The sequence below is a fragment of the Nomia melanderi genome, chromosome 1, assembly GCF_051020985.1.
Source record: "Nomia melanderi isolate GNS246 chromosome 1, iyNomMela1, whole genome shotgun sequence".
Classification (NCBI taxonomy): domain Eukaryota; kingdom Metazoa; phylum Arthropoda; class Insecta; order Hymenoptera; family Halictidae; genus Nomia; species Nomia melanderi.
This window is the reverse complement of record NC_134999.1, coordinates 21,099,801-21,122,049: the sequence shown is the minus strand read 5'-3', so window position 1 is coordinate 21,122,049 and position 22,249 is coordinate 21,099,801. Positions and strand designations below refer to the sequence as shown.

Below are 22,249 nucleotides of genomic sequence, written 5' to 3'. Positions count from 1 at the left end.
CTTTTGTATCTACAATAAATTATAAAGAAAGATCTGTACAAGGTATTTGAACTTATTGTAGTCATCAACTGTTATTGAACAATGAAAAATTTAACATTAACTCAACGCGCCAGTCGTCCTTTAATTTTTCTGAAAGATCAGATTTTACAACACTCAAATGCTTCAACAATACTACATACAGTTAATTCAATCAACAACGATTTTTATACATTGTTAAAAAACAAGTTATATAAAATCCCATCAGATTATGAGAAAAATGAAACATCTTTCGATGTGGATGAAAATTTAGAGTTAGTTGGTTTAGAATATTGCAGCATAACACAGGAACTTCTAGCTGCCTCTAAATGTGGCGATATCATAAGAATAAACATAGAATCTGGATTTGAATGTGAAATAATGAGTCAGTTAAATATAGATTTACAATGTATGAAACTAAGTCCAGACCATGAAATTATAATATTAATTACAAGTAATGGAATTGTAATTACAATGGTATCCAATTTTCAAATAATATCGGAGGTAATTATTGTTCGAAGGTCTTTGATGAAGTTGTATTGCTTAACAATGCGTGGAGATGTATTAAACAAAATAATGTTTTAGGTAGATTTGTACGCTTCAGATTTTGGTCAAAAACAATTTGTGACTGTTGGATGGGGTAAAAAAGAAACTCAGTTCCATGGATCAGAAGGAAAGAAAGCAGCAGTAGCTGAACCATTGAAACTATCTCAAAATGAATGGGATGATGAATCTTATAAAATAACATGGCGGGAAGATGGTTCATTATTTGCTGTTGGTTTCTTACACCGTCAGAATAAAGTAAGAGAATTTAAGATATTCAATAGGGAAGGAATTTTACAATATACCAGTGAACCTACCAATGGCTTAGAAGAACCATTATCATGGAAACCATCTGGGAATTTAATTGCAACCACACAAACTTTACCTAATAAACATGTTGTTGCACTGTTTGAGAAGAATGGCTTAAAGCACAGAGAATTTTTGCTTCCCTTTAAACCAAAAGAAATTACGGTATATATGAATTTCTCTTGTCTTATTGCTAGTCTGCTTCAATATATGTATAACTATTTGAAAAATTCTGTTATACAGGTGAAGGATTTATTTTGGTCACCAGATTCAGAGATCTTAACTCTTTGGTGTATTGTAAAAGAAGATTGTTCTTCAATTCTGCAGCTATGGACAGAAAGTAATTATCATTGGTACTTAAAGCAAACAATTAGATTTCCAAAGGATAATACATTAATACACACAACATGGAGTATAACATCTTTTTCTAAAAGAATAATTATGTTAACATCCAAAGAGCTTATTACATGTGATTACAACTGGTGTGTTAATCATAGTAGAGGTAAAACTATATATGACAAATCTGTTGTTGGGGTAATTGATGGAAATAAGTTATTGATGTCTGGCCTTAGAATAGGAGTTGTACCACCACCAATGGCACACACTATTCTAGAAATTTCTGAACCAATAAATGCTATTGTTTTTGCACCAGATGTAGATAATAAAAGCTCTTGGGTAGACAGTAACACATTTTTCTGTGTTTCTCAAAGCAATAAATTAATATTTTATCAACCAATAACAGTAAGTAAATATTAAATAATATATTCAATTATTTGGGAAAATAACATATTTTTTTTTAGGATTCATTGATGCTGGACTACAAACAGATTGGATCATATGATATTAAGTTGCATATTTCAATATCATTTGAAAATTTTCTATATAACATGCAGCATTTTCTTTGGTTGGATGAAAATAAGATTTTGTGTTCTTTATCAGCAAACAATCAAAGCTTTCTTTGCATTTTAACTTTAAATACAGTATCTGATCCAATGCAAGATCAGCTGATAGTAGAGTAAGTTTATTATTTAAGAATATCCTGTTCACTGTAGCTGTTAAATATCAATGTAATCTTTAATTTGTATTTTTAGGGAAATATCATCCGTACTCTATATGGGTGATTTAATTCAACACATTGTACCTTCTCCTAATTCAAAGGAGGCTTACATAGTCACAAGAAATTCCATTGATGTATATACAAAAGAATCGAAATTTGTTCCAATAAATGTACAATTACCCAACTATACTTACAAAGTGGAGGTGATAAATATTGGTACAAAAGACGTTGTATTATCGTTGTCGCACAGACATTGTTTGTCTATAAGTGGAAAGCAAATTGCCAATAATATTACCAGCTTTTTTGTCCATTCGGAGTTTTTACTTTTGACAACACTACAGCACACACTAATATGCGTGAAAATAAATGAAGAGGGCTTTGAAGAGTTGATTAAGCATGACTTGACCATTAAGCCTTGGGAAAATCTTAACAGTGAAAAATCCTTTACAGGTATTGTTAATTCGTTTGTTAAAAATTGTATCTAAGCTGTAATTATAATTGATATTTGCAGAGTTAAATATTAGACGAGTGGAAAGAGGATCTCAGCTAATCGCGGCCATCCCTAGGGATTCAAAAACAATTCTACAAATGCCGCGTGGAAATTTAGAGTGTATACAACCCCGAGCCTTATCCTTGTACATAATTGGATATTATTTAGATAATTGTAATTATCTAGCTGCGTTTGATTTAATGCGCAGACAGAGAATAAATTTAAATCTGATTTATGATCATGATTCTAAGAAGTTCAGCGAGAACGCTGAAAAATTTGTAGAGCAGGTATCCAAATCCAGCTGGTTAAGTCTATTTCTAACCGAATTAGGAGACGAAGATGTTACTACAACGATATATGCAAATTACTATAAAAAATCAGGTCAAACAAACACAGGCAATGCTATCACGGACAAAGTTGAATTAGTTTGTGATTTATTAAGAAATATTATGGAGTGCAAGAATACAGGGAATTATTTGATTCAACCAATATTAATTAGCCTGGTTAAAGATAAAAGAAAGCAAGGACTGGAGGGTGCATTGACTAAAATAAATGAGCTTCGAAAATTAGAAGCCACTGGTGGAAATGTAGAATCTATAACATCCGATGAAGCACTGAAATATTTATTGTACATAGTTGATGTAAATGTACTCTTCGATACAGCTCTAGGAATGTACAATTTTGATCTGACAATGTTTATCGCATCTAAATCACAGAAAGATCCTAAAGAATATATTCCATTTTTAAATGACATGAGGAAACTCGATGAGAATTACATGAAATATTCCATTGACTTGCATTTGAAACGTTACGAATCAGCACTTAAACATATAGTTAAAGAATCAAACAGATTCAATGAGTGTATAAATTTAATACGTAACCACGACTTGTATACAAAAGCGTTAAAACTATTTCAAAAGGACAGTGAACAGTACAAAGAAATAGCTAAAATTTATGGAGAATTCTTGCTGAAAAAGAAACATTATCGAGAAGCTGGAATCATGTTCAACAGGAGCAATGATTTAAGGGAGGCTTTGAATGCTTACAAGTTAGCTGGAAGCTGGCAAGATGTGATTATTCTTTTAACACAATTGAAACTGGGGTAAAACAACAAGTTATTTACATTTATTAGTATAAAATCTTAGATATATATCTATATATAAACATATGTATAAATAATTGAAAAATACTTCAGAGTAACAGAGGAACGCGCGGTTTACAAGGAACTTGCGGACCGATTAAAAAGTGATAAACGGTATGAAGAAGCTGCACATATTTTAATTAATTATTTAAACGACGTTGAGGAAGCGATAGTTTCCTTGTGCATTGGCAGACACTGGAAAGATGCTGTAAGAATTGCATATGAAAGAGAAAGTTCAGATTTAGTTGGTGAGTTCACCACCTGTTAATGATAATATATTATATAGCGTTTGTTTATAAATATAAAAAGAAAAGTATAATACAAGAGAAAATGATGTTTCTAGAGTCTCGTGTGAGATCAAGTGTATACGAATATGCGGATCACATAATGTCTCAAATAGAAAAGAATAAACAGAACTTTGAGCAATACAAATGCCGCCTAGCTGTAGTCAGAGTTAATATTTTAGAAAGAAATGCACGATCTACCATCGAAATGATTGGCGACAGCGAGACAGTGTACGACAGAGGTATCTCAGACATTCTTAGCGACACAAGTAGCGTTGCCAGTTCAACGTTCACTCAAAAATCAAGACTGTCCAGTTTATCTGGGTAAGAATTGTATAAGCGAGTATGTGTACAATTTTAATCACTATAAATACTAATGAAACTTTCTGTAGAAAAAGTTACAGGTCTCGCAAGAATCGTAGAAAGCATGAAAGAAAGCTCTTGAGCTTGAAAGAGGGCAGTGCTTTCGAGGATTTAGCATTAATACAAGCTTTATATCAGATTGTCAGCAATACATATAAAGAAAGAGGTTTGCACATTTTTCTACGTTTGATTATGCACAATTAATTTAATATTCTAAACAAATATTTTGTATCTTAGACGAATTGAATGTATTAGTACAAATGCTTTTATACTTCTATGATGATGAATATGGAAAGAAATTGCAGAATTGTATGGAACAGTTATTACGCTTAATTGAGAAAAGTAAATCTGAAATTTGGGATAAATCTGCGCCTTCGAGCTTATCAGAAATGGTACAGTGTAATGTGTGTGAATCACTTAACTATAGGAAAATAATTTAACATGTCGCATATTTATATTTCAGGAAAGTGTAGAACTATCCAGTCAGTTTCAAGGAGTGTCTCTGTCTCATAAATCAATTGGTAAGAGAAAATTATTTTAAAACTACGTTACAAAATAGCTCATTTTATTCTTTTTTTCAGAGCCTTATATTACACACCCACCAGAATCTAACACTTCATCTTGGAAACTGAATATATTTTAGTATTGGGTGATTACACATTTTGTACGAAAATATACGCAGAATTATTTAATAATGTTTTAAATCTCTGGAAAATATGTTTGCCTTTTTTTATTTAAATAATAGACCATTTCATATAAACTTTTCCTACGTAAATAACATTAAAAATATATCGCTATTATAATGAAATTAGGTTTCATTATTGTACATGAAGCAAGTATTCTGCTTGAGAATAATTGAAACACGAATATTATAGCGTAATATTTTAATTGACGCTAATGATGTGTATTGTTTCCTAGAATATTATAATTTATTTTTCACTGATATGCTTTTCACATAAATTTCAGATAATTACATGCTCCGAATGCAGCGAGTGAATTGATAAAATACCAGGAATGAACAGTCATACTTGTATATTTATATAAACTAACATTAAAACTATTCATAGAGCTAATATCAAAATAAAAAGTCTTTTTATAATCGTGAATAAAAATTAAAATTCCTTCAATATTACAGTATAAAAGATATAATTTACGGGTTAAATACCTAAAAATCAGGTTTTAAATTATATAAAAGTTCAGCAAACAATTAAGTTTAAATATTTTAAAGAATATTTAAATACCATCCAGCTTGAGAGGTATATTGGTTAAAACCAATGCGCATTTCTCAAACAGTAAAGGTATCATGTTATTACAGTTACAGCGCAATTTAGAATGATTGTTAATCGTACGGTTCAATTCTAAACGCACCAATTTTCACGAGACACAATTAAATAATATACTCGACCATTACAGAAAGGAACTTTCGGTGAGCAAGTCATTTTTTACTCAATCTTTCCGATTTTTCAGACTTTTAATATAACTTATTTTGCCGAATTTTTATCCAATTCAAAGCCAGATCCATCGGCAAACATTATTCCTTAGTTTCATTATAATAATAAAAAAGTAAGTTCAGTACCGTTTGACTATACTCTCATGCTTGCTTTCCTTTTTCTTTCCTACACTAGAAAACTTTTTGTATACAGTTACTCTAAATTCCGTAATTATGTGTAAGAGCGAGAAAACCTTCAACAAGTAATTCACGTGTTTATGTATCTACTAGCTCTAAGAAAGCAGGCATATTTTATTATACGATGTGCTGTACCGGTGCCAGGAATACTCTCTATAAACGACGTTACACGAAATTGCTTATTAAAGTTTTTCTCCTTCATAAACTACATGTAACTCGTTAAAATACAACATTAAAATCGTCCCATTTTTAATAGGACTACGCATGGGACTATATTTTTAATAGGGCTGAGTTATAGACCAACCCGCTAATTTTCTGGTGAATTTCTTAAAAGATTATTTACTTTATTTGCAAATAATTTACTTGAATGAATTTTAAAATTAAAATTGTGATTAAGAATCAATGTAATATATAACAGGATTTTATGTTTATAATTACATGCTGCTTTTAACGAGATTTTACGTCGGGTAAAGGATGAATAAAGATAGTCTCATCTTTCTCTTTGCATCCCTTCTTTTTGCTTTACGAAAATAGGGTCCTCCCTCGCGCGCGCTACTTATGTCGTAATAATTTTGTCCAACGCAACATTGTACAAACAAATATCTCACTGTAACTTCTATTTCTAAACAATTATTATACTGCTTCTTTGTTGGCTGCAGCTAAGGCGACCATAACTTGTGATCGAAGTTCCGGGCGGGCACTGATCTTCATATGCTTTAATAGAGCGTATTTCTTTCTAACTGCTTGATATTTGTCCTTATCCGCATTAATTATAATACTAGCTATTTCCCGTACCACAGGTAACACGTCATCCTTAGTATAGGTACTATAATGCACTAATGTATTAGTCCAGACCGTTTTGTCCTTGTCCTCGTCATTGTTATTAATAACGCTATGTAGACAAATCAGAAAGTGAATTACTTGGTAACGAATATAGCATTTCGAAGTAGCAATAGTAACATTTCTATAAGAAATGCTTAAATGCTTGCTAGCATAAGTAGTTCAGATCGATTGAGAAACTTACACAAATGCTAAATATATTGCAGCAGCTGCAAGAAGGCTTGGGAAGTACTGACACATGTTGTAATGCACCAAACTTTGTTCCAGAAAGTATTTAGCTGCTGTATGATGTATGGAATGTGCCTTATTGTGAACAAAACAATCGTTTATTATAAAATGTGGCAAATCGAAAAAATTAGGAAAATAATCCAACACACACCTTTCCCGCCTTGCTGTACCTTCTAAGGAAATGCAATGGTAATGGTCGACCAAACGAATAATCAAGAGTTCTCGCAATAAGCATTTCCATTTGAAATATTTCAACCTTTGAGTATGCATTATCTGTGACATACACGAAATCACTTACATCTGGTGAATACATTTCTTCGTACTTGCTAGCAATAAACATAGCTGTTACTCCAACCAACTGCAATCTTTTCCTATCTATTGAGCGGAAAGCCTACAAATAACATTATAAACTACCAACTCTAACAAGTGCATGCATTTTTCGTTAGAATTAAAAACAAACCTGTAAAAATCTATCAATAATAGCTACTGTAAGATACAATGTTTCTTGCATTAAATGAAATTGTTGATGAACTTCTACTAGCCAATCTATGAGTATACTCCTCATCTTTGGTGTAACTTCTTGGCCTGTTAAATATCCTTTTGAAATAGGGAATTGTTTCTCTAATGTTCTTAAGTACTCATATATGTCATTGCTATAGATAGAAACTAAAGTAGGACTTCCATGGTCTTCCTCGTCAATGTCCTCGACTGCCAAAAGGTCCGAAGAGAATGATTCTACCTCTTTCTTCAGAGGAATTGGTGGTACAATGTTTTCCTGAGGCGCTACATTCTTTACTACAGGCTTAACAATTTGTATTGGTGGTTTTTCCAGTACTTTCTCTGCTGGTTTAACTGTTTGTTTTGATAGGACTACCATCTTTTTCTTATCTTTCTGTAATAAACTGGTCCTGTCGATGGGTTCTACACCTCTCACTGCATTCACTTTGTTGCCTATTTCACCTAGAGCAGCTCTTCTAGTCTTCCCTGGCATCGCAACAAGCGAAGACTCGATATTCTTTACATTTTCTTGGTTTAAAATATTCTGAAAATTCATATCAGAATGACAAATAGTATTGTTAGAAGAATTACATGAAAGTGCATAGGATAATCCATATGCCTGTTGCTATAACATTCTTTCTCTGCTAACAGTTTTATCAAATAAAAAATATAAAATGGGACCATCAATAAGCATTCAACGGGTAATTATTAATTGTATAATAATGCAAGAACAAAATTTATGTTCACTGATTTTTATTTCAACTACATCCTATATGTTATTATTATATTAACTGTAGTTAGTATACACAGAATATACTATTCCCGGAAAAAATAATAATTGAAAACATAATTTTTCAGATTACATAATAATTATTACAATGAAACTAAATTACAGAAAATAATAAGCATAGAATTCCGTCAAAATGTTTACAATAGAATTTCCGCTCGAGTTTGAATAATTAATAATTCAACGAATATTTTAATATCTACGAAATCGGTTTTATAATTAAACGATGCAGTACGAGAAAGCTAGAAATATTTTGAATAGATTAAAACTTCCAAAGAAATTGTAATTTCAGCAACAGAAAAAAGTCCGTTGAAGGTAAAGACGGGTTCGAGGAATTGAAATTTTTACCTCGTGTATAATCCCAACGAAATATTTGTCAATAAATAATTCGAATTTAAACTTATAAATAGCGAATTAGAATGTAGAAAACTACAGTGATAGAACGTGCACATTATTTCAATAGGCTTTAAACCAAACGAGGGGCATTTAAACATGTCAGGAACGACGGACGGTTACCCTCTTTTCATCACCGCCCCTATCGACATTCGACGAAAAATTATGCATTAACGTTTACTTAAAAAACTATCACTCACCGAAATTGCAGTCCGATTTCTTAACGCCATTGTTAATCGAGACTAAGTAGGATTTTACGGTAAATTCGTTGTCGTAATTAGCTGCTTCCACCGTTTCCCAAACAACGTTCACCTCACAGTAACGACTCCCGACGGTTTGAATTTGTTTAGTCGATCAGACGGATGTTCACCCTCCACGGATGTCGACGTATAGAAGAAAGACCGCGAAAAGCGAAGCATCTGATTGGTCGACCCAGCCGAAACTGCGGGATCGTAAACTAGAAATACATTTGAAATCGTAAATAGTAAACAGGTTTTTTTATCACTCACATGAATAAAATCCGTTTGAAATTAACGAAATATAGAATTGTATTTGTGGAAAATTAGTACTGCTAATAAAATTCTCATTATTGATCAAATGAACGTTTCGTTAATAAATTAATGACATACGTGTCACTTTTATTTATTTGATATCTTTTATGAAATTTTACTATACTCCAAATGTTGGTATTGTTTATTTATAAATAGTAAACGGGAAATATAAAATTACACGAATAATGTAGTAATGTAATACTATGTAGACGATAACATCATTTGACAAATGTCACCGTTGATAAACGTCAGCTCATCTTTAATTGTTTGCTGATTAATAAACGATTATAAATTTTTAAAAATGTCTATAAGTATCGATATTAAGTTGAAACGAGCAAGTAAAATATATCACGAAGGGGTATACTTTTTTATCTTAAACGACAATTGCATTAAAGAACAAGAAACAGGAAGGTTATGTTTCAGGAAATAGTCGCTGGTGTTATATTGTTAAAAACAAATTCGGATGTTAAGCATGATGGAATATTTCTAAGCATGGATGGTTCAGTGAATTTACAACTTAGTTCGAAGAATTTTGGCATATTTGAAGCTTTTTATAATTCCGTAAAGGTTAGATTACCCCTAATGACGTTTATTAAAATTCTTCTAATTACATTAACAACAGACAAATGTTTAACTATGTAGCGATATATACATATCATTCCAGACAGCTGAAATTTATTTAACATTTCCAATTAATATATTTTTAGCCTATACAACTAGTACAATATACTTTAGATGCTGCGCCAAGTGGTAAAATACCAAGTGGAAAAACAGAAATACCTTTTGAATTACCATTGAAACCCAGAGGAACTAAATCTTTGTATGAAACGTATCATGGAGTTTTTGTAAATATACAATATCTGATTCGTTGTGATATAAAACGAAATTTCTTAGCAAAGGATGTAAGCAAAACATTGGAGTTTATAGTGGAAGACAAAGTGCCTTCTAAGATGGAAAGAGAACCCAGCAAAGTAGAAACTTTCAAAATCATGCCAGAACTGTTACAGAATGCAAGAGATAGAACTAATGTACCTAGATTTTGTATTTCAGGAAAACTAAACACATTGTACTGTAAGATTTCTGAACCTTTAACAGGAGAGGTAAATTTAAAAATTATGTTCATGTAAATTACATAAATTATCGCATATTAATCTATTGCATATATTGTTAAACTTCAGGTAGTGATCGAACATTGCGAAGCTGTGATAAAATCAATAGAACTTCAATTGGTCAGAGTAGAGACATGTGGTTGTGCAGAAGGATATTCTAGAGATGGTAAGAAGGTTGAGTCTGAATTAACTGTAACATTTAATTAGCCATCTTATGCTATTATATTTTAGCTACAGAGATACAAAATATACAAATTGGAGAGGGGAATCCTTGTACAAATTTGCCTATACCAATATATATGATATTCCCCAGATTATTTACATGCCCTACATTAAGTACAAGTAATTTTAAAGTCGGTAAGATTGCTTATTTTTATTTTGCGTGCATAAATCAATTGTATTTCTGCATTTGTTTGTACAAATTATATTTTGTTACAGAATTTGAGGTAAATCTTATCATAGTGTTTGAAGATGACTACCTAGTCACAGAAAATTTTCCTATAATATTGTCAAGGTACTAGAGTTTCTATCAACATATACATTATTTTGTATAAATTATGTATATTATTTACAAATTGTATATATTTCTAGTAATAAATGCAATTTTATGTTGGACTTTAATAAGAATTGTGTAAGAAAAAAACAGGGGGATTAATACATATAAATGCATTAACAGCTTGTAATAATATAAAAAGTCTTCTTTTACTCCAACCCAACTTTTTGAGCAAATAATTTGTAATACTTTTCCACCTGTTTGTTATGAGTCAATCCAACTGAAGCCAGTAATACCACATAACCAAGCATGAATGTTAATAATTTATGTTGCTTGAACCATGCTAAGAAGCCTTTATTATTAGCGTATCTGAAACATTGCATATTGTATATTTTAAATTGCAAATTAATATCCCATATTTCAAATATATTGTTACAATGAAGAACATTTATACCTTGCAGTTTGAACTTCCTGACTGTAAACAAGAAGATATCTTACTCGTACCAATTCACTATTTGTTACTACATAATATTTATTTGGAACTCTTCCACCTACAGAATCCCTAGCCATATTCCGAGCATTATTTTCTGTAATAAGTTTTAGATATATATGATGCACTAATGTTTTCCCCTGTTTCTAATAACATAAAATTACCTGAATCTTTACATTTGACGTCGACATGATTAATGAGTTCGCATAAAGCTAAGCAACTCATATCACTTCCAAGAACACTGCCCCCCCAACCATATCCTACAGGACTATATTGTAAACTTACGCCTAACTCACTTGAAAGATATATTCCTTTACCAAAAACTGATGTCTAAAGAATATATAACAATTTCTGACTCTGTCAAGTTCCTTTTCACATGTGTTACTCTGATTTACTTTACCTTGCACATACTTTGTTGAAGACCATAATGTATAATGGAATGAAAATTCTCTAAACGACTACCATGATAAGCATAAAAGGTTGTATGACCTTGAGCAATTGTTTTCCACTTCTCTTCTGAAGTCGATTGCTTTGGATTTGCAACTTGGAATATTAAATTTGGTGCAGCTACTGATATTTCTGAAGGTACTTTTCTCAATATGGATGCATACTGTATACCAAACAATTATTTTAAAAATAACAAATCTTCAAAATATATGAAAAATTCTTTGCAAAATAACTTACACAATCTTTACTAATGCTTTTTATGTAAGGATCTCTTAAACGAATTAAAACCCAATACAATAATTCTATAGCTTCATTGTATCTTTCGTATGCATCTGGTTCTGGCAATGCTTTAACTATCACAGCCAATGGTGGAATCAGTTCTATAGCTTTTCTCTGTAGTTAAATTTTGGTCTCCGATAAATACATAAATTACAATACACGAGAATGTATTATTAATAATATTTTGAATACTCTACCAAAGCTTCAATGTCTTTGCATTCGCTTTTGATATACATTGGTGGGAAGGGTTTCAAACAAGTATCATAACGATACGTGTTACATGCTGCTACAAATAATGACCATTTTAAATCAGCTGCTTTGAGATCCTTTTCCAATAGTTGTTTTAGCATTGAAATCTTTTTGGCTATTTCATCTTGTTGATTTGTAAAATCTACTTGGGTTGTGTATAATACATTTACATCCGATTCTTTAGGAATTTTCATGTTTATAATGTTTACATGATCTTGTTCACTATTGATGTACTCTTGCTTGTGCGAATTATCCATAATTAGAGGTGGATCAAATCTAGATTTGGAATTGTATTAATCGTTACATGTTTCGGTACAAAAGAATTAAAAGTTAGTAATCATATTCTCTAATGAAAGAAATTTCTAATCAATTGGAATTTCATGTTTACGTTTTCACTTTGAATACTTAGCAATGACTTCAACTATTCGTCAATTCACATAACCGGATTCATTTACTTCATCTTTATTGCAATCCCGGAAAAATAATTTGGAACTATCAACTCGTATTATCGTATTCGATAATCATAATCCATAACCTAGCACTGATACAACAAGTATCCAAAAAATTAAAAAGAAGGGGAAGGGAAAAGAGAAAAGGAATTCGTAAAGCAAGTCAACAAATGTACTGCCGTCATTAGACGTTTATAAATGATAACTTGTCGATGCAACACAGTTTTCAATCACACGTACAACTTTAAGAAAGTGAAACTTCCAACGTACCTAAACGCAGAGAAATTTACAACTCTTATAGGAACATTTATACTTCAACAGATTCCTCATATTTATATCACTATTTGAAAAATTCAAAATGCACATTTGCAATAACTTCGTCGGCTTATTCACTGTTAACTTTATTTAATAATAAATGTTATATTTTAAAATATAATACGATAAATGTTAAAGATTCGGTTCTCTTTGGCCTGATAAAATCTATCCGAGAGAAGAAATATTGTACTGAAGTGCACAATGTCATTCAAATAAATCATTCATACATTCGAATCGATCGGACGTAAATAAGAAAAGTTCAGATTCTCAAATTAATAACGTACTTATAATTCACGGTGAAAATTCATCACGAAGGAAAGATTAAAGTTGTTCCAGAAGTTATACATTTAATCTGACGTTACAGGGAATTTGTGGTAAAACCTTAAACATTGTCTAGACAGTTCGTGACTTCTATCGCGGTTTACATTTGTTTCATCTATTCGTTTGTTACCACGACGTTTTTCTCTTTTTCAATGACATTAAGGAACCAAAAAAATTCAGTATCGCCGTAATTACGCATGCTTAAGTTAGCGGTAACAATGTATACAATTTCATACTACCGAGCATTGTAAATTCTTCAATGGAAAAACGAAGGAAGTAAACATTTTATTTATACGAAGTACACATAAATAATTAAAAAATAAACTACAATGTTCGCCGTCGCTTTAAAACTTATTGACCGCTAGATGGCATTTTGGGTCGTCGAGGGGCGACAGGGGTTTCCCCAAACTATCTAGAGGGTAAACTCTACCGATTAATAAGGTTACATAACCTTTATGGAGTGCGGAGTGGCCTCACTAGCGCTGTACAAACCGTCCATACGACGATATCGTATTTTGTATCGTAATATGGATACTCAGGCGGCCAGTTGCAGGGAACTTTATCATTTCGATTGGCCAGCATGGAACTCAATGTCATGCTTCAAGGTAAACTATCGATGACGTCAGTGTACGTCACTTAACAAGTGGGAGTGGATGGATAGATGTCGGCAGCCGTTGCTGGCTCTCGCGAATAATCGCACACGAAATTCGCAACGGACGATAACCGCGTCGTCGCGATAATGTCGTGTGTTTCTTAGCGATGTAGTGTCTCTTCGCGGCGGATGAGAGAAGATATACGAAAAAATCCGTTGGGGGAAAGAAAGGAAAAAAAAACAAGCACAAACGCACACGTGTTTCCGCGGTAAATGGAAAAACACCGAAATCGGTCCGCGCATGCTCGACCACCGATGACGTCACGAAAATTGTGCTTTTGATCAAACTCGCTCTCTCGCCGTCCCTTTTTTTTTATCCTCAAGCATCGTGGACGTAATAATGTGGAGAGTGAAATAATCGCACGGAAAAGCTCTGTAGGAGCCGCGGACAAGCCGGTGAATATCGTAAGTAACTTTCATTCTACTCTCGCTGTTGCCGAACTCATCCGTTGACTTACAGTCTGTTAACATGGCCTTCACACAAATACACACGTACGCGCGAACACGCGCCCATACACATGCCGCATACGCGCACGCATGCTCGCACACGAGCAACCGCACGTTCGGACACATCCACGCTCGTACACGTATGCAACCCTTACACAACTGTATGGGCGTGCTCGCGCGCCTCAAGCGTTCACAGTTTTCAGAAGGAAAAAAAGCTCGTTTCTAGTATCGTTTCGATCATTCCCGGATTCCCAAAGTTCCGCGGGATCGAAGTCAGTGCTGAGCGGCTGTTCCCCGAATTCGACTAATTAGCAGGCTCTTCGACCGCCAGATATAATATTGATCTTCCATCGAAGGAACGATCGAAAATGACAGGTCCTATTTTCACTCGAACGTAATTACCATTCAGCATTTCCTTCTGTCATTCGTAATTCCTCGCTAGACGATCATCGTACTTATCGCGTGGTGTTTCTTCCGTGGACTCCTTGGTTAGAATAGGAAGGTTCGCTTAAGGATCATTGTTTTCCATGTATTAGTCGCGTGAACAACATCGTTAAATGACAGAATTACTCTTTCCTCGATGGCAGACAAAAAAAAACGATGAGTTTTCTAGATATACTAGATTATATACGTGCACCGAGTTGATCGATAAATAACCTCTTCGGGATGTAAGAAAAGTTACTAAAAAACAACTGTAGTTTATCGAAGGGGATATATTTGTTCTACGATGCGTGTAAAAGAAATATTGCGCGTATTAAATGAAATAGAATGGACGGTTAGCGAAATACGCTTTATTCGAATAATCTTCCGATATTCGGCCAACCGCCGACAAACAATATTGAAATTGTATTTTAGAACTGTCGAATAGTTTCGTTTCCTTCATAGACGGGCTCTAAGCGAACGTTGTAAATCCGGCGTAGCTTTAAATTATCGTAGAATTTCAAGCTACTCGGTTTTATATTTCAATAACTTCGGTGCTTCATAAACAGTTGGTAACGATGTGTAACATTTATACAAGACATTCTGACACGAGAATTTATTAGTACAGACACATGCAAATTATTGCGATAGTATGCAGACGTAGAAGGATGCGTTCACAACAAAATTTAACCATTTTCTTCGATTCGAAGTTATCGTAATGTCGTTGATAGTATTTCCCGTGTATCGCACGATACAGTAATTGTAACGTAATGCAAATTCTCCGAGCAATCAATACCTAGCGAAATCCGGACGAATTTTCCTCGTTCGACTTTTTAGTCCGAATTGTTAACATCGTTTCGAACGGACGCGAATCTTATCTCCGTATATCCGAAAAAAACGTACGATCCGTTTGGAGGCTCGAGCAACGTTCCATCTCGTACTGCACGTGCAACCGTATCGTGCACGACGGCTCTTCGAAAAACAATAGAAACAACAACAACGTTCGAAACCGAAATCGAGCCACTACGAAAAATGTTGCAAATTTCTGCAATATGCTGCCATCTGCGCGCATTAATCCACACTGTGCACATCGGTACCCGCTTTATCGGTAAAACAGAAATCTGGATGCAACGATGCAGACGATATCGCGTTACTTTTTCTAATTTCTTCGGAGCAAGGGACGAGGGACGAGGACTATCGTCGAGCGAATAAATCCGATTCCCTCGTGTCTAGGATCGGTGACCGGAAATCGAGCCGGTGGAATCGCGTTCGTCCGGTTGCTGAATTTTTCCATCAACCGAATCGGAATTTCGACTTGCGCCGGCGGCCGCGCGCCTCAAAAGTAATGAAGAGAGTCAACGTTTAGGTCATTCGAGCGTTGCATCGATTTACATAGGTTCGGGGACCCACATTGTGCCGCGCTTTTTACCACGAGGTCGTGCGATTCTTTGTACCGACTATTATTACGTAGGTTCAAGTTCCGTGAGATTCCGCGATAAGTCTAGATCTGATACAGCCGCCGAATTGTAAGCAACAAAACGGATGCGTTCTCGCGTTCGCCACTTCCTCTCGCCGAGGAGACGACAAACCGACGGAACCGCTCGGAACAATGACGATCGGTAACGAACGATCCCTAGTTTTCGTGTTTTCGCCTCTTTCTCCTCTGTTTAACCCTCCGCAGGCCCGTGTAACTTCAAAGTCACGTATCAGTATATTGGCATCTTGTTGATTTATTTCATTTTGCACTCGAAGCGGTGAATAAAATGAGGTAATCGATTAACTTAAACTTTCATGCGCTCAGGCGTGAAAGTTTAACGTCATTGTAACTTGAATGTTACGAAATATATTCGTTTGATGGAATTATCGAAACTATCGAATACATTGTTAATTCGTATTCATATGTGGATATTTATTAATTTTGTACTGCATAGATTTTGTTATAATCGTGAACAAAAATTCGGCCCATAGAGGGTTAACAATTCACAAAATTCACAAAATGGAGAAAATATAATGTTAACCCTTTGCACTCGAAAGGTGACTCTCAGTCACCACTTGATTCGATGCAGTAAAACTATAAAATTTGATATTTAATATTGAACTATGTACAATGTATCGGTGTGCGAAATATTGGGATAAAGAGGCTTCGTTTCTCAATTCACTTGTGATTTCTCTTTGAATTCCTCTAAAAAAACATCGTCTTTGTCTAGTTAGAAAATGTTAAATGTATATAGCAAAATACTTCCGAGTGCAAACGGTTAACCCTTTGCGGACGAAGATTCTTTGAAATGTACAAAACCTTCAGCAGATAAAGCTGAATTATATATCAAATGTTTAATTAATATAAAAAAAGGAAATTGCGTGATGATCTGTTGCTGTTCGAGTAACTAAATCATTTGTCTGCGACTTAGTCTTCCAAATACGAAAATTTCATCTCGAAATGTCGACATTCGCCCGCAAAGGGCTAAATCATTCGAATTACATTATTATTATTATTATTATTACTATTATTATTATTATTATTGTATGTTCGTATAGCCGAGTGTCACCGTATTAGGTAGTGTTATTCATAATATAGAAATGTTTTCGAATAATCATCTTTTAATCGAGCAAACTGTAGTAATTCGATTTGGTTGTGGGTCACCGGTGACCCCCATGGCATTCAACGTGTTAAGTAAGTAAGGTTATGCTTACCATCAACCAGAGCGTTCGATCCAAGGCGAAGCGGTCCATCGGGGGATTCTACCGATATTCGATACCGATTTTCGCCGTAGCCGTGGCTTCGCATCCGAAATGAAGTTTGAAGTTCATAAAAATTCCACGAAGAAATCGTGCTCGTCGCTGCCGACATCGATCCCACCCACCCGGTAGAAAGGAATGGTTTCATCGATAACCTTCCTGAGAACACCCCAACCACTGACGTCATACAATTTCGAGACATTATGCAAGTGCCGCAAACCAGGGACTTTTTTGTTGTTGTTAAACAACAACGGTCAGGCGTATCGCGTGGGTCGGACGAGATAAAGTTGGACACTGAGAACGAAACCGTCGAACAATTTCAAGCGAGCCGATTTTTAGCTTAGCCGCCATTGCGGTTTGCACGCCGTTGGTTCGGGTAGGGGGTTGTTGTGACACGCGCGATAAAATATAATAAAATCCAACCAGCGAAAAGATGATTCGATTAGCTCGATGATCGAACGAAGAACCACGGGAAATCTGAATGGAAATTTGACACGCCGCCGATCGGAAAACTCTCTGTTTAATGGAACACGAGGGATATAATCGGGTTTGAAATTTCTTCCGTTCTCGCGACCGTTACCGAACCCACCGGCTGAATTAATAAACGGATCGAAATGTTATAGGGTTACGATGGGACTAAATAATGAACGCGGAATTTAGAAATAACGTTTAAACCGATCCGGCAGGGTCGAGGGGCCCGGGGGGAGGGAGTCTTTTAATGGGACGAGGCGCTGACTAATTTGATCCGTGCTATCTGAAATTCTGACGCTCGGCTCAATAATTCACCGACTCCGTGTGTATACTTAGAATCCGATTGGAAATCCGTGATAAAATGTATTAGCGAAATATAAACGTGTCACTCCGCGTCTCTCGATTAATTGAAACTTTCAGGTCTTTCGAAATCCCCCTTATGCCGGTAATCAGATTTTTCACGTTGCGCGATACATCGAATCTTGTTCCTCGAATACACTGTCGCTTCTTAGAGACCGCGTTCAACACTTTAGGAGTAGAACAGCTACTAGATTCGGCTACTCGCAGGGTTGCTCACCGATTGACCCTTTCGGTCGCGAACTATTTTCCCCTGAGTCCACTTGAACATCTTCAGTTTTATTTTGTGATACAATTTGATAAGAGATCCATACCGTCAAATAGAATCCATGATTGCGATGAGACGAGGACAGTTGGAATTTAGATACACCAAGCATTTGTTTGAGATTTTATTTTATTGCGACCTCTACCTGTTTTAACAATTTTTTCTATATTTATTCGTAGTATCACAATTGCACCATTTAAAGGTAACATTTCAATGACTCCCAAATATTCTTGAATAAATAAATAGAGCGTGGTATTAAGCTGTAATCGAATGAACTAACGTCGACGTGAACCTCGAAATGAGAGACCAAGAGCACTTCGGACCGCAAAGGGTTAAACATTTTTGGAGAACTTCCGGGGAAGCTATTCGCGGTTCGTCTCGATTTTTCCGGCGATCGTGTCGACCAGGAGGGTTGGTCTTTGAGGCTCGCGCCGCATCGGGTCACGATTGACGTAAATCTGAGCGCGAGACACCGATGATTCCTTCCGCCTACTCTCACGTGCGACGCACACGTGTCGCCGTTGGTGTTCCGGTCAAAAGTCGATCGTCCTGGCGAGGGTGGGCGCCGGGGAAAAGCGTAAACGAAGTAGGAACGTTGACGCAAGTTCGCTGTACCGTGAGTTTTCCATGGAAAATACGGGAACCCCTACCACCTGGCCGTCGGTCCGCCGGTTTGCACGGTGCGCCCTTCGCCACGTGTTACCAACACGTGCCTACCTTGCACCACCTCTACACATTATTCGATTATACAGTCATACCCTCTTAACGTTACAGCTACAGTCCAATTCACTTTTCCAAAATTCTAGAAGCTCGAAAAATTGTATCGAGATTTGATCCGTTTGCCCGTTGGCGAACGTTTTCCGATGATTCCTCGAAGCGTCTACCTTTTGAATGCGATAGAATCTGGTACTTCCAGGAGTCTCACTGATGATTACAATTTGACGAACATCGTGAAATAACCCCTCGGCTACTGGGGTTAACCAACGTTTTCGATGATTCCTCGGAGAAGCGTCTGTTGCCTTTTGAATGCGATAGAATCTGGTACTTCCAGGAGTCTCACTGATGGTTACTATTTTATGAATATTGTGAAATAACCCCTCGGCTACTGGGGTTAACTTGCCGTGCTATTTACCTTCGAGACTAAGCTCATGTACCATATTACTACAATTTGGAAGAAATGCAACAAAATTTTCCATTCTCCTTCAAGTGGAAATCTTATTTGAAGATAATACAATGATGATAGCAAAATAGTTCGCTTTGATCCGTGGGTAATGAATAACATCGATTGTTGTTGAATTAGTCTAGAACCCTTCATCACGAGTCTCACTCGTCATTGTACGGCGAGGGGTTAAAATGTTATTGACAACAGCAGCGAAGCTTAGATCCAAGTGAATTCTAATTCAACGATTACATCTTCCGTTGTACACTGTATAAATGTGGATATCTTCGATCGGTTCAATTTCGTTGATTGTTTCGACGGTTTCAATTTCTTGGAATGCGTGCCGACGCAAACTTCTGCTGTAGCGAAGGGGTTGAATATGAAAAGTTCGGAAAAGGCGTTTACGCGGGAACACGTTCCGCCTCTCCCTCCGGCTCGCTTGGTTCGAGTCTCTCGCCCCCTTCTCGCCAGCTCCCCTCCCTCGCAGCGAGAGCCACGTGTTGGTAGCACGTGCTATCCGCCGTTCACCGTACGCAGTTTAACGTGTACGAATTGCCCGATCGATTTGTTATTGTTCCCCATTGACAAACGAGCGGACCATTGTCGCGCTCGGTTGCCGGTAAAGGGTCCTGGACGTCTCGCGGGGAACCACCGGCGAACGATGCGCGTCGATCGTCGGGAAATCTTACCCGTGTATCGGCAGAAGCATTTACATGGAACGAAAAGATCCTTTTAACCAGTTAAATGTGGAACTTCCTTTGAAAAATCTCTCGTTGCGCGCACAATAAAATCAAACGATGAAGCGTATACTCGTTAAATGTAGGGCAAATGCACTTGAAATATACCCTAACGAAAAACTAAAGCGAAACGAAGAAGAATTACATGTTTGTCTCAAAGAATAAATAATCCATCGTTGAAAAAGTTGTCACCATTAACTGGTTAAAAGTAACAAACAGCCACGCACGAATTACCCTTGAATCTTAACCCTTAGCACTCCAAGTTGTTTTGTAATCTATCAGCAACTAATTTTTATAGTATTCCGAAGGAAGATTTCTTCGATCTTTTATTTTCCTTCTTAGTACAAAATTTGGATGCGTGGAAAATCTAATGATTTTAGGGTAGTTTCTTTAACATTCGTTAAAATATGTAATATTATAACTGCTGCAATATTGGAGCCTACAGAGTTCAAAGGGTTAAATGGATCATTCATGTAGAGTTTCGTTAACCTATCAACTACGGCGGGAAGTTGTACTTCTTACAAGGTTTCACGCGGTCTGCGCATCGTAAGTGTAATATCGCCGCGATTCGAGACTAATAGAACGTTCCACTGTGTAATTACGTTAGATTAGACTGTAATGAGCGCAACTTCGATGACAGAGAATCGTGCGACTATAGCGGCGTACGGTAGCAAACAGGTTACGGTGTTCACCGATCATTCTGAAATACCTACGGATTCATCTTCATTATCTTCGCGATCGTTAATAGACCGCGCGGATGTATTTATACATGTTCACAGCGCGCGCAACTTCGTGGAAAATAAAAGTTCCGGTGGAATTCAACGAGGAGCTCTCACGAGTCTGTTTACGTGGAACTTCGTCCCTGTCCAAAAGATTATCGATAGAGAAATGAACCGCGTCGAGCTTCTCCTACTCGTTATTTCTCGAATCGAGGATTCCATCGGATTTCAGCTCGCTGATATTCTTTAGTCCACGCGTTACTGCCACGCGAAGTCTATCGGCGGTCCATTTCTAGATTGTCCGAATGATTCCACGCGATGCGACGATTTATCCGTGGATACAGCGAATAAACCGACGGCGAGGTGTACCGAACAGCGCCGTGTATTAGGAGTAGGACACAGGGAAGGGAAGAAAAGGCGGGAAAGGGAGGAGGAACGAGGCGGAACGAGGAGGAAGGAGGAAAGAGGGTAGGCGCGCGTCACGTCGTTGTGCCGAGGGGTCGATTATAAATTTTGCACGCGTGGTGCGGCAACGTGTGCACGCTCCAGAGATTTCTATCGAGGATCCCCGATCCGATTCACTCGATACACTGTGTAGATGGGACAGGTTGATGGGGTTCGGAAAGATGGATCAGCAGGGCAGAGGGGAAGCGACGACGCCTGTCGCGTCGTCGCGCAGGTACGACACGCGCACCTACCTACGTCGATGCTGCTAGCGTTGGGACCAGGTTCGATCTGCACCGGGATTATTTCTGTTAAGGATGCAAGTCGCCGCGCATTTTCCTAACCCTTTGCACTCCAAACTTTTCCACTGGAAACGTTCAACGCTGCTCGATCAGACCTTGACGACATTCGAAACTAACGAGAGGACGTGAATCGCGAAGCGAAGCTATTTTACTCACATATGTTTCACGTATGGATGTATCGTACGAAGTTGAACGTTGCATGGAAGACTTTATGCTACTGTATCGAATCTAGCGAGAGTCGCCTCTCGAGTTTGAAGGGTTGATG

General features: G+C 36.3%; 5 protein-coding genes across 16 annotated transcripts in view; 3 read left to right on the top strand and 2 right to left on the bottom strand.

The window, feature by feature from the left end:
* The first annotated feature begins 81 nt into the window (after nucleotides 1-81).
* Elp1 (elongator complex protein 1) lies at nucleotides 82-5,298 on the top strand. 2 transcript variants are annotated; one of them, XM_076371148.1, is made up of 13 exons: nucleotides 82-519; nucleotides 601-1,029; nucleotides 1,108-1,605; nucleotides 1,665-1,879; nucleotides 1,956-2,371; nucleotides 2,433-3,513; nucleotides 3,607-3,800; nucleotides 3,896-4,160; nucleotides 4,229-4,365; nucleotides 4,437-4,591; nucleotides 4,663-4,720; nucleotides 4,781-4,848; nucleotides 5,166-5,298. In XM_076371148.1, the coding sequence occupies exons 1-12, from the start codon at nucleotides 82-84 to the stop codon at nucleotides 4,840-4,842; spliced, it is 3,948 nt and encodes a 1,315-aa protein (XP_076227263.1). In that variant the 3' UTR covers nucleotides 4,843-4,848; nucleotides 5,166-5,298. The 2 variants fall into 2 exon arrangements, with proteins under 2 accessions (XP_076227263.1, XP_031832049.1); XM_031976189.2 differs by lacking the exon at nucleotides 5,166-5,298 and having other exon boundaries at nucleotides 4,781-4,993.
* LOC143174980 (G2/mitotic-specific cyclin-B) lies at nucleotides 5,215-8,975 on the bottom strand. Its single transcript, XM_076371419.1, has 5 exons — nucleotides 8,773-8,975; nucleotides 7,355-7,936; nucleotides 7,046-7,285; nucleotides 6,851-6,969; nucleotides 5,215-6,718 (listed from the first exon to the last, which is right to left on the bottom strand). Exons 1-5 carry the CDS (start codon nucleotides 8,800-8,802, stop codon nucleotides 6,460-6,462), a joined length of 1,230 nt encoding a protein of 409 aa, XP_076227534.1. The 5' UTR covers nucleotides 8,803-8,975; the 3' UTR covers nucleotides 5,215-6,459.
* Nucleotides 8,976-9,048: 73 nt separating this feature from the next.
* LOC116426767 (vacuolar protein sorting-associated protein 26C) lies at nucleotides 9,049-10,820 on the top strand. 2 transcript variants are annotated; one of them, XM_031976206.2, is made up of 6 exons: nucleotides 9,404-9,481; nucleotides 9,547-9,690; nucleotides 9,831-10,223; nucleotides 10,302-10,398; nucleotides 10,464-10,589; nucleotides 10,671-10,820. In XM_031976206.2, exons 1-6 carry the CDS (start codon nucleotides 9,425-9,427, stop codon nucleotides 10,751-10,753), a joined length of 900 nt encoding a protein of 299 aa, XP_031832066.1. In that variant the 5' UTR covers nucleotides 9,404-9,424; the 3' UTR covers nucleotides 10,754-10,820. The 2 variants fall into 2 exon arrangements, with proteins under 2 accessions (XP_031832065.1, XP_031832066.1); XM_031976205.2 differs by having other exon boundaries at nucleotides 9,049-9,481; nucleotides 10,464-10,753.
* A 114-nt stretch (nucleotides 10,821-10,934) lies between these two features.
* On the bottom strand, nucleotides 10,935-13,778 carry LOC116426768 (protein mono-ADP-ribosyltransferase PARP16-like). Of its 4 annotated transcripts, none has more exons than XM_076371503.1 (7): nucleotides 13,515-13,778; nucleotides 12,139-12,466; nucleotides 11,900-12,055; nucleotides 11,616-11,825; nucleotides 11,380-11,545; nucleotides 11,180-11,312; nucleotides 10,935-11,094 (listed from the first exon to the last, which is right to left on the bottom strand). In XM_076371503.1, the coding sequence occupies exons 2-7, from the start codon at nucleotides 12,445-12,447 to the stop codon at nucleotides 10,935-10,937; spliced, it is 1,134 nt and encodes a 377-aa protein (XP_076227618.1). In that variant the 5' UTR covers nucleotides 12,448-12,466; nucleotides 13,515-13,778. The 4 variants fall into 4 exon arrangements, with proteins under 4 accessions (XP_076227618.1, XP_076227598.1, XP_076227608.1 ...); XM_076371483.1 differs by lacking the exon at nucleotides 13,515-13,778 and adding an exon at nucleotides 13,239-13,480; XM_076371493.1 differs by lacking the exon at nucleotides 13,515-13,778 and adding an exon at nucleotides 12,910-13,201.
* Nucleotides 13,779-13,904: 126 nt separating this feature from the next.
* Nucleotides 13,905-22,249, top strand: part of Mef2 (myocyte enhancer factor 2) — a 59,367-nt gene continuing 51,022 nt past the window's right edge. For 4 of the 7 annotated variants that reach the window (XM_031976197.2, XM_031976203.2, XM_076371331.1 and 1 more), the window contains exon 1: nucleotides 13,906-14,332. The gene's annotated coding sequence lies outside the window, so the exon portion shown is untranslated. Of the gene's footprint in view, nucleotides 14,333-22,249 lie in introns of all 7 variants that reach the window. The other 3 variants (XM_031976200.2, XM_031976199.2, XM_031976201.2) reach the window with 2 other exon arrangements.